This window comes from Anolis carolinensis, chromosome 4 (genome assembly GCF_035594765.1).
Source record: "Anolis carolinensis isolate JA03-04 chromosome 4, rAnoCar3.1.pri, whole genome shotgun sequence".
Taxonomy (NCBI): Eukaryota; Metazoa; Chordata; class Lepidosauria; order Squamata; family Dactyloidae; genus Anolis; species Anolis carolinensis.
The window spans coordinates 57,709,736-57,722,104 of NC_085844.1; the positions used below are offsets into that span (position 1 = coordinate 57,709,736).

Below are 12,369 nucleotides of genomic sequence, written 5' to 3' on the forward strand. Positions count from 1 at the left end.
AGCATTAAGCTGCCTTCAACATTTGAAGAGTATAGTAGAAATAAAACACTTAAAATGTATAATTAATTCATAAGTATTAGGTTGCATTACAGTTTTATGTCATTCTTTCTATTAACTGTCTTAATTTTAATTTCTCTTTGGATGATTTTTTTTTAGTATTTTCTGATAGCCATTAAAATATAATGTAAAACTTACAGTGAATATTTTCTTTCTTGTCTATATGAAGTATAAAATAGTTATGGAAGGAAAGCAAAAGTACCTAGTCAATCTGTGTCAAAAATGCAGGCATTTAGAGCATACAGATAGATATATACAACACATCAGTTAATGCAGATAAAACATGATCTGCATTTTTCTAAGAGCAGAACGTGCTACCATAATTCTAGTATTTAGAACTGCCTTTAGTTTCTTTTAGGCTTTTCTTTCATTAAAAGGTGTTTAGTTAAAGCCTTGTATCAGAAAGTCTTACATCCTATGTCTCTGAATCTCTTTACTTAGGTCTGGGATCTTTTAAAATTATTTGTCTTAACATAGCTTGATTGAACATTCTTTAGGAGAGAAAAAAATTTGAAAGGGAAAATATCTTCTTGACAAAACAGCTCATTTGTTTCTCTCTCTCTTTTGTGCTGGTCATAAATTGAAACTTTGGACTAGCATCTCTCTTACATTCAGCATCTTTCTTATATTCACTTTTCCTAGACCATCATTTTCCATATGGAGTGTACAAACACCACTCTTTATAATTAAATTGTCACGAAATGATAATTTCTAAATTTCAATAGGTCAAAGGAGTATGGATCTATGGGGGACATTACCCATTCAGAAAATTCAAGTTACTGGTGAGTAACGTTTGCTTTTAAACCCTGGCACGTCTCTTGTGTGACAGTAGTAAGAAAGCAGAATTGCTTTCTTCTGCTAAGGAGAAGGAGTTTTCTTATAATAACTAATACTTTTTTCAAACTGTTTTTTAGAGATCTGCTCTTTTCTCTTTCTTTGGATCTTTGCAGATCAGCTGCTCAGAATCTTTGTTGACTCTGTGTGTTCTTCTTGAAACTGTTGGCGGGAGAACAGTATGCATATTTTCACAACAGTTTAAATTGTGCTGTGAAGAATATGTGATGGTGATGGAATCCATTCTTACAACAAATACATCTCCTTAATATGCTTTCTAACTCTGCTCTACTCTTGTGGTAAAGGTGTCTTTTATTATTCACACCACAATCTCATTTGAAAAGACCTATGGCAGTTTCTAGCCCAGCATTGTAATAATGAGGATATTGTTCAAAACTGAGTATACTTAGGTAAAATGAGGTATCTTGGATAAAACTGTAGGTTGTTGTGCATTAATTGTATTGTCTTACAATTTTGCAGGGAGAAAAATAAAGTAGCTCATTTGTTTTTATTTTGGCATTTCTGCATTTGTCTTGACTATTTTCTTTCTTAAAGAAGGCTATATTAAGCTCCATGGGGCTTCTAAGAGTTCTTCCATTCAAGCACTATGCTTGCTTTAAAAATTGCTTCAATACTGCTACTGGGGCTGGTCATTTTGACCCCTTATTAACTGCACTGGCTACCAATCCATTTCTCAAGTCAGTTTCTACATGAAGTCTTTAGACTATGGAGATTTGAGTAATGTTATCCAAAATGCTACTTTCTACTATGTCCTATGTACTTACATCTACTTCAGAGGCTTTATTCATGAGTGGGATCTTTACTAGGTTGTGGCGTAATACTTACAAAACAGTGGTTATATAACACCTACAGAACACTTCCCATGGAAATGTTTATGCTAGCATATTTTTGGACATTTGAACATTAAATAATGACCTTTTAATTGATCCAGGTCTTTAAAATGCCTTTAAAAATATCTTTTTTTAAAAAAAAAAGAACAGATAGCTTCGTGTGCTCTTGTGTCCTGGATGGGAAGGTCTTATTCTGGGTGCAGCTTTGCATTGTTGTCATCTTGAAACTAAATAAATTTGTATTACAGTATTATAGGACATCTCCAATTCAAATCTCATATTTGAGGTAATTTATTAGATGGCCTTAGGCAGTACATCAATGTACCAAGTCTGCCTCGAATAATACTGAACTTTCCTTACAGAGTGGTTTAAAGAATTTTAATTAATAAATTTTATCGTTATGTACCTATTCTCCAAAGATACTCATCCCACCCATGGGATCACTGTTCTTTAGGCAGCTGATCTGTGAATAATTTGAATAAAATTGCAATCCTTTTTGCATATTGTCAGGGGGGCATTCTTCATTGTCTGGCTTTTTTTTGTAGCTGTCTTGGTCTTTTCCATTTGAGTGGGAGCTGTAACATTTTGGAAGAGGATTCTGTGGCAAATATTGTCTAAATGTGAACAAAGCTCCTTAAAGGAGTTAAACTGGAACTGCTGACTAGTTGGGGACATAAATATACAAGTGGACCACACATTCGCTCAGGGTGTCAGATGGTGATCATATGGGATATTGGAAGAGATACGAGTCTGCATGATTAAGAATACTTTTTTAGCATGCATGTGAATGCCTAATACATTTTTGTTTGTGACAGAGTAGCTCTATGCTTCCCCCCCCCCCTTTTCTACAAGTATTGCTTTTAGTACTGCAGGAGCCTGCCTCTCCTATGTGTTATAAGCTGTTGCTGGCATGCTCCTGGTAACAAAACAAGATTAAGACAGAAGAGACTCAGCATTAATGCAAAGACTACTGAGAGGATATCTGTTGACTAATAATTTCCCAACATTGTTTGGATTAAGATGTAATCAATTAAGTCTTGAAAAGCTATGAAGAATGCTTGGTATTTATGTGAAATTCAGTGCCAGCCATGGTGTTTCACTATAATGTCAGACTGTTCTAGGAATAACAGTAAATATTACTATGATAGTTGTAGAAATTAGTAAACTCCTAAAATCTATGCAAGAATTATGTACTTCGGAATTTTACAATGGTATATATAGGACTGTGAGGGTGTTTTTTTCTTTTACAGTACTGTTAAAACACAGCTTAATGTTAAAGGTGTTTTTTTTTAATAAATGAAGAACGGCGAATAGGATATGAAGCAACATATTGTAACTGACTTCATAATTGTGGAATAATACAGTGCTTAGAAGAGCAGCTTAAGGAATCTGAAATATCGTTGTTGTGTTAAATCCAAATACTGTATAGTTTTATTGAGGCAATTCTAATGGTGTCTTTACCCTTTTTCTGTTATTTATTGCAGTTAACAACATGTGCAATTCTTCATGGGATCTGGCACGGTGCAATCTGAGAAAGCTGGGCTTTTTTCACCATGCCGAACAGTGCAGATGGGTTATTCCTTCCAATGCGTCATTTACTGGCTTCAGGGCTAAGACTGCTATTACTCTCTCCTCCTTGCTTTGGCATAAAAAGCACGCTGAGGGTGTCTTATTGCGGGTTTGCCTTAAGAATAGATTAGATTAATTATTACTGTGTAATGCAAGTAAAAGCAAATAAAGCTTAGCTAGAAATAAGGTTAAAATTGCTGCCTTTTTTTGGATTTCAGAAAAAATAAAATAAAAAATGCCTGTCAATCTTGATGGAATGCGGTGAACTTTTCTCCTATCAGTGAGAATAAGAGGACTATTTACCCTGTGGGAGGGGTATTTATTTTGGGATATGCACACAGACTTCAGTATAGAAAGAAGGTATCTCAAACTGAGAACTGAATTTCCTTTGAAGACTCGAAGCTGTGCTGATGAAAACAGCAACATTTGCTTGAAAAACAAAGCCGTATATAATCACTTGAACTTCAGTGCCTTTTCTGCATTGTTTTTAATGCTAATAATTGATTACGAGTCCGCTCAAAGTGTTACATATTTTGCTTTACAAAATACTAATTCTGCATATTTGTAAAGGGGGGAGAAAATGAATAATTACATATAATCTATGCATTGTTGCCAAGCCATACAAAATTGTACTTCTAGAAAGCATTAGAACTAACAGTTAAAATAATGAGTTTGGAAGCATATTTTGGTACATAATTTTTCTATAATTTGTATAACATATTGCATTAACAGTTTGAAGTGCAGATTACAGCACACACAAACACACAAAATGTATGCACTGTTTGAAATGTAAATTATTGTTAGAACACTTTTGATGGATGTTGCCCATTTAGTGCCTTATCTGAGATTTGTTTTACTGCCATGTCAAATGTATAGAAGTCTCAACTATTTAGTATTGTGTGTTGGTGGTTTTATTGGATCAAAATATGGTAGGTTCTAGTTCTGTTTTCCAGTGTACAATTTTGAATGAATCCACATGTTACCAAGAGATATTTTAATCAGTATATGAAAGATAATAAAATCTTATACCATGAAAAGAAATAAAACACCTACAAGAATTTAAAATTCAAGACAGTAAAGGAATAGAATAATTTGAATTCTTGCTTTGTAGCAATATTATTGTGGTATGAGCAGTATGGTTTATTTTATTTTTTAACCAAATACCTCTTCAATAATTTATAATGGCTTTGCAGTTGTGTATTAAATATGAAGCACTGGAAAACTGATTCGTCCTCAAGGCGATTCAAACACGTTTCAAGTAGTGTTGAAAGCCGCACTAATGGATGTGTAATAAACATATCCTATATAATACAGTAATGATCCATGCTCATTTAATACAGAAAAAAATAATTTATGGAAGAGCTATTTTGAAAATAACTGTGGTATTTTTCTCCAGAATACACTTCCTAGGAAGTTTTGGAAATTATTATGCTTTACAAACAGATTAACTATCAGCATATTTAAATCTGATACAAACTTGATAATTTTTTAAAGTTACATTTTATAATGTCATACTGCATTTTAATACAGGGTAAAGTAGAAAAAATCGCATAGGATTTTGAAGAATTTATTTTGACATGTCAGGAGGCAAATTCCGTTTACTTAACACAGTGATTTTTCATTAAAAAATTATCAGGTACACAGCTCTTTAAAATAATATTTACATATCTTTTTAATTTATAATTAAATCTTGGTTAATAATAAACATATGTCAAGCATGTTCTGCATCATTCCAGACATCATACCGTTTGTTTATTATTCAAAACTAACATGGACTCTAAGTAAGATCAGATGGGGCTGGCCAGAAAAGATTGACAATGAATAGTGGGAAGGTTTAAGAGGAGTTGGGTTGGAAGGAAAACCATGAAGAAGGCCAGAATTGTTCTGAAGTGATTTTAAAGGGTTTGAAGAAGGTTGTGAAGAAGGTTGTGGAAATGGTTTCTGATAGTAAGAAGCAAAGCTGTTGTAGGTACAGAGAGTAACATGGCAGAGTATGGAGCAAGTGTGAGGAAGGGAGAAAAGGATATGATAATTTTGGTAGTCAAGACATGAGATGTGGCATAAAAAGAATTAAGAAAGGAAGCAGAGAGGTGAGGAACTTTAAGGAACTTAAATGGATTCAGAGGATTGTAGTAGGCAAACAGTGGGAACTAAGGGAGGGTTGTCTAGGTATAGTAAAGAGATGGAGGAATGATCTGAAGGAGGAGGTGAAGAAAAAAGGCCAGCAAACTAATGGTTAATGTTTTTTCCCTGATTCAAAAGGTGCGATATTTAACTATTGTGTCTTCTTGAATGGTTTATTGTATACAGTTTCCATGAATACATCAAAATGTTTATTTATAAATGGGTATATGCAGTACCCATAAATGTGCAATTTACAACCCTGTTGCCAGAGTTTTTTTTCTCTCTCAAGGAGATGAGGGACACCTACGAAGAAGATGAAAAAACAGATTCTAAACCACAAATCATTTAGCAATTTCATCTACTACATTCTGGAGAATTATGCCTAAGCCCTAAATTTAGAATGTCCAGGTGGTTTGGTCAGTGTGACAACATGTAAAAATCTAATTCCTGACTAGTTCTGGATTTTGGTGTCAGGCTTCTCCGTGCAGTGTCAGTATGTTGGTGTTTTAATTCTCCATTTTAAACTTCATATTGTTAACAAACTGTTCTGTATTTCCAATATTGTTCTCACTTCGTTGGTTTGTTCTCTGGTGTTCCTCAATCCGTATGTATATATCTACCATGTTACCAGTCCGTTTCATGAATTATTTGGAGTAGCTGTTGCCTGTAAAACATTATGCTGCAATAAACCAATGAGTCTTTAAAGTGCCACAGAAGTTACTTTCTTTATCTTTAAAATGTCATGGTCACATTTCTGAAGTGGGTTCTCAATATCAGTAAAACTGAACATCTACCACATGTATTTTATGACATCTTTTTAACATTGTACTTGGGAAAGGGATTTGCTGATAAATATTCATTGCAGTTGATGTTCTTTTCAGCAGAGAGTATATTGCAGTGTAAGGGCGTCCTTAAGCCTCTGATTCCAGAGGAAAGAGAATGGACTCTGGAATTTCTTGCCCTTGAAAGGATAGAAGAGGAATTAAAGATTTTTGTTCAAGAATACCGGCTTCCAATTATTTAGTACATAACATTAATCCCAAAAGAATATTGCTAAGAACATCAACTACACGAAAACGTGTTTTCATCTCATCCTATGCATGAACTTGTGTATTCATATCTTTTTCCCCTTTAGTTCACAATAAGATACTAAATTGAGAAGGGAGAAATTTTGTGATGGGGAATGTGTTTTAAGCACATAAAAACTAGTCTGCTTTTCCATTTTTTCAAAGGCTTCAGCTGACTGCTTCTACTTAAAAATTTGCCAGCAAGCACTGACTGGGCATTCCCATACTAAGGTACTGGATTTGGGCCAGATTCCTAATCTCCTACCTTCCCAACAGTTAATGACTGTTTTTCTGTGTCCAGAGGTTTATTACTATTCTTTCTCATTCACATTTGCTTATTCATTAACTGCAATGCTGTATGTAATACAGTTACCACAGACAAATATTGCAGACAGAATGTTTATATCACCCCAATGTACCTTTCTGTCAAAGTTCATATATTCTGTTCTTACAACATATTTAAATCAACTCTCAGTTACTAGTCATAATTTGGAAGCTTGATGGAAATATTTCAGTTTCCCCCCAGTAGTTGTATATAAATACAGAGATTAGTAGATCAGACTGCAGATACAATCATACAAATCTGGATGACACATATCAAACCAGGTAGGCCCATATTGTTATTTTGTGGGCCTTAACTCTCCCTGACAACTGTTTTTCCAATAAAAAGCAAATCAATTGGAGTAAAAAATGTGCTTTGTCAGTTTGCTTACTATTTATACACCTGCAAACAGATTTTCAAAGCCAGATTTTGCCTTTTCATTTGTTGGTAGTCTTAGCAGTCTTCGGAAGGTCCCAAGAGCAAAAAACTGGCACTCTGATCTACTAAAGTTGCACCGTGAGATCATAAACCCTTTTTAAAATGGCTCTGGATACGGGTACAGAATGGGGACAGCATGGTATATCAGTTTGAGCATTAGACTATGGCTCAAGCACAGGAAAGCCACAGGGGCCCACTGAGTGACCTTGTGCAAGTTACACTCTCTCAGCCTCAGAGAATGGCAAACCATCTGAACAAATCTTTCCAACAAAACCCATGGTAGGTTCATCTTAGGATCACCATCATCAGAAACTCTTTAATTTGGAGGGGTGACAGTTCTGCCATGTCATCCTTGATGAATCATGGAAATCTGGCTCTTTGGTATTTTACAGTAACAGCAGTGCTGTACGCTGATAATAGACATTTGGAAGATGTGATTAAAGTCGAAGCCAAGAAGAGCTTCTAACAACCCTGTCATTTCATCCATTGCTTTTGTTCTCACTTGTCAGGTTGGGCTGAAAAAATAATATAGCCCTGCTGTTATAGCTCACCCTACAATTGCAGTTTTTGACTTTCACAGATTTGATTAATAATGTTCTCTTTAGGAGGCTATAGGTGCTCCAGTGTGTCTCTATAGTCAACATTATTTGTCAGAGAGCCTAGAGATTTCTAGAGGGAACAACTCTAGGAATCTCTAGATTCTCCAATGCAATTCTATGGTCAGTTTCTAACATGTTTCCTAGAGTCATGCTGGAAGCCTCAGGTTTTATAACCTGAACACCAGCAAATGTGGAGGGCAGATTGTACAGTGTAGTATTGTATTTAGCCAGATGTTGGCCTAAATTGCCCTTTCGGACTTCTTCCCAGGCCAATTAAAGCATGGGAAAAATTATGCTCCATTGACTTTCATGTGAATCAGCTGTATTTAAATATTGAAAAACTGAAAACACATTTTGTACATAACAGAACCACCAAATTGCACCAAATTGTCATTGGCTTTGAGGTGGATTTGTTTTCTCCCAGCAACTGGGTACATTTGATATATTTTTGTTTACTGAGTAGATTAGAAACACATTTTTTAAAAAACGATCACAAGAACCTATGAGCTTTTAAAAGGAGTCGATAAAACCAGGGTTTTCTCCAGTTTCCTGGCTTAAGGTTAAAGCATTAATTCTACAGTGTGTTCATTTTAGAGTGTAAAATTGATGGTTTGCATCCATCTTTTCTTTGGCCATCTACGTGCTTGTTGTCCTGCAATCTCCAAATGTAGTGATGTTTGTGCTACTGATGTTGGTTCTCTTCTGATGACATGGCCGTACCACTGTAGTCTTGCTTCCTGCATTTTGTTGCTGATCTCTTTTATGCCTAGTCTTTGATGGATGTCATCTTTTGGCACATGGTTACAAAGTGTCAAGCCAATTACCAACATAATTTGAATTTATTTTTTATTCATGAAATGTATACCCCGCCTTTCCCCAGTCAAGAGCCCAAGGTGACTTACAGCCAGTACAAACATACAATACAAAAATCAAAAACAAGTTCAAAGTATAAATATTAGCAAATGCTGTGAAACACTAATTAAAACCCCAATAACATTCATTTAAAAACCAACCTGATAATACGTAACAAAGTTGAAGGGCCTTCCTAACCTTCAGATATCAGTAGTTTCCTCTGATGACTTCCTTGAAATGGAAGGTTTTTAGACTCTTCCTGAATGCCAACATAATGTAAAATAAAATACAGTAGAGTCTCACTTATCCAAGCTAAATGGGCCGGCAGAAGCTTGGATAAGAAAATATCTTGGATAATAAGGAGGGATTAAGGAAAAGCTTATTAAAGATCAAATTAGGTTATGATTTTACAAATTAAGCACCAAGACATGATGTTATACAACACATTTGACAGAAAAAGCAGTTCAATACGCAGTAATATTATGTTGTAATTACTGTATTTACAAATTTAGCACCAAAATATCACGATATACTGAAAACATTGACTACAAAAATGGCTTGGATAAGTGAGACTCTACTGTATATAGAAATAACATTGTAATGTACTAATACTAATATATATAATATTAATGTAATATAATATATATAACTTATGATATAGTACAATATATTATATAATACCAATAGTATAATATACTGGTAGTGTATTATATAGTGGTATACTAATATAGTACAATATAATAGTATAATAATACAATAATTGTATATTATATATTACATGTAATATTACTAATTATATTGCAGGATAGTGGTATAGTACAATATAATAATATATAATACTAATATTGTGCTATGCTAATAATATATACATACATTAATAATAATATAACATAATACAATGTAATACTAATAATAGTTTTGTAACACAATAATACTAATATATTAAATATAAATCTATTGATAATATATAATGATATACTGTTTTATGGTTGTATAATATTAATGCCATGGGTTGGATGTTAACAGCAGTTTAAATTGTTTTTATTGTCTAATAGTTTAAATGGTTAATTGGTTTAATAAAGTAGCTTATGGGCTGGTCTGTCTTGTGTTAATTTTGATTGTGTAATTGGTTATGTTATTAATTGGATTGTTTATTTATTATGTTTATGTCTGTAAGTTACTCTGAGTCCCTTGTTGGGAAATGGGGCGGGGTACAAACAAAGTTTTATTGTTTTTGTATTATTATTTTAAGTTGTAATGTTTTTGATTGTGAGCCGCTTTGAGTCACCGTTTGGAGAGACAAAGTGGGAGATGAATGAATGAATGAATGAATAAATAAATAGAATCATAGGTTTGGAAGAGACCTCATGGGCCATGCAGTCCAACCCCCTGCCAAGAAGCAAGAAAATTACATTCAAAGCACTCTCGGCAGATGGACATCTAGCCTCTGTTCAAAAGTCTCCAAAGAAGGAGCCTCTACCACACTTTGGTGCAGAGAGTTCCACTGCTGAACAGTTCTCACAGTGAGGAAGTTCTTCCTAATGTTCAAGTGGAATCTCCTTTCCTGTAGTTTGAAGCCATTGTTCCGTGCCCTAGTCTCCAGGGCAGCAAAAAAACAAAAACAAGCTTACTCCCTCCCTATGATTTCCTCTCACATATTGACATACGGCCATCATGTCTCCTCTCAGCCTTCTCTTCTGCAGGTTAAACATGCCCAGCTCTTTAAGAAGCTCCTCATAGCGCGTGTTCTCCAGACCCTTGATCATTTTGGTGGCCTTCCTCTGAGCACGTTCCAGCTTGTCCCTTAAACTGCCAAGCCCAGAATTGGACACAGTATTCCAGGTATGGTCTAACCAAGGCAGAATAGAGGGGCCATGGCTAGCACAGCTACTGAAAATAATGTCGATCGGAAGGTTGGCAGTTCGACCCACGGGTCAGGATGAGCTCTCACCATCAGGCCTAGCATCTGTTTACCTAGCAATTTGAAAACAACAGTGTGAATAATAATAATAATAATAATAATAATAATAATAATAATAATAATAATAATAATAATAATACTTTATAACCCGCCTCCATGTCCCCGAGGGGACTTGGAGTGGTTCACATGGGGACCGAGCCCAAGAATCAACAGATAAAAATAGAACACAACAGCATATATAATTAAAACAATAAAATAAACATTCATAAAATACATCAGCGAGTGTCAGCGGCAGTAGATAAATAGGTACCGCTTCAGCAGGGAGGTAAAAGGTGCACCTTGAAAAACATGCCGGCAGTTTGATCAGAAAGGCATCCATGGACAACAGGCTCCTCAGCATGGAAAATAGAACAACAGCAACTCCCCATGGCTGAGTCGAGCACAGCCTCCAGATGCCGGAGATGAAAAAACGCAGGGAAGCCTTGCCTCTTGTATATGTACAGCCTGCCTTTGTTGGTAATTATGAAACGGCAATGAATGTTAGCCATGTATATTTCTGTAATCCGCTCTGAGTCCCCTCCGGGGAGATAGAGTACAATATAAATAGAGTATATTACTAATCGCACATAAATAATTGCAAGAACCTATGAGCTTCCAAATGGAATCTATCAAAATCATGGTTTCCCCCAGTTTCCTAGAAGCCCAAGGTTAAAGATTCCACAGTGCAAGCCACTGGGAGAGATCATCCGGAGTTTTGGAGTTCAATGTCATCTGTATGCCGATGACGTCCAACTCTTACTATTCCTTTTCATCAGATGCTATGGAGGTTGTCCAGGTCGTGAACCAGTGCCTGGCCGCTGTGATGGTCTGGATGAAGCGAACATATTGAATCCAGACAAGACAGAGGACCTCCTGGTCGGTCGTAAGGCTGAATATATAAGGGTATATATAAGATTACAGCCTGTGCTGGATGGGGTTACACGCCCCTTGAAGGTTCAGGTTCACAACTTGGGAGTCCTTCCAGACTCATCGCTGAGCCTGGAACCTCAGGTTTCTGTGGTGGCTAGGGGGGCTTTTGCACAATTAAAACTTGTGCACCAGTTCTTGAGAAGTCAGACTTAGTCATGGTGGTCCACATTCTTGTTACATCTAGGATAGACTTCTGCAATGCACTCTATGTGGGGTTGCCTTTGAAGACTGTTTGGAAGCTCCAAATAGTCCAACGAGAGGTAGCCAGGTTAATAACTGGGGCAGCGTACAGGGAGCAAACAACAGTTGCGTCAGCTCCATTGGCTGCCAGTTAGCTACCAAGCACAATCAAATTGCTGGCTTTGGCCTATAAAGCCCTAAACTAGCCTGGCCCAGTTAACCTGTCCAAACGCATCTCCCTCTATGAACCACCACGGAGATTAAGATATTCCAGGGAGGCCCTGCTCTCGGTCCCGCCACAGAGTGTGATTGGCAGAGATGAAAGACAGGACCTTCTCAGTGATTGCCCCCCGGATATGGAACTCCCTCCCTGGCGAGATTAGATCAGTCCCCTCCCTCCTGTCCTTTAGAAAAATGGTAAAGACCTGGCTGTGGGACCAAGCCTATGGGGCAGTGCAATAATGGCAGCAATAGGAAATTTCACGGCTGACTTGTGATGGTTTTAAATAATGTTTTTAATGTGAAGATAACTGATTTTAGTTTTTATTTATATTTATGGTTTATTTTATGTTCTGGCATTAAATGT

The 12,369-nt window shown here is 36.0% G+C and overlaps 1 protein-coding gene across 2 annotated transcripts in view; it reads left to right on the plus strand.

Annotated features, from left to right (window-relative positions):
• The window catches only part of rock1 (Rho associated coiled-coil containing protein kinase 1), an 86,695-nt gene extending 80,552 nt beyond the window's left edge, over nucleotides 1-6,143 (plus strand). The window contains exons 33-34 of one of the 2 annotated variants that reach the window (XM_008108647.3): nucleotides 783-839; nucleotides 3,227-6,143. In XM_008108647.3, coding sequence (XP_008106854.1) covers nucleotides 783-839; nucleotides 3,227-3,230 — 61 coding nt within the window. In that variant the 3' untranslated portion in view covers nucleotides 3,231-6,143. The remainder of the gene's footprint in view (nucleotides 1-782; nucleotides 840-3,226) is intronic. The other variant, XM_003219652.4, reaches the window with a different exon arrangement.
• The last annotated feature ends 6,226 nt before the right edge of the window (nucleotides 6,144-12,369 follow it).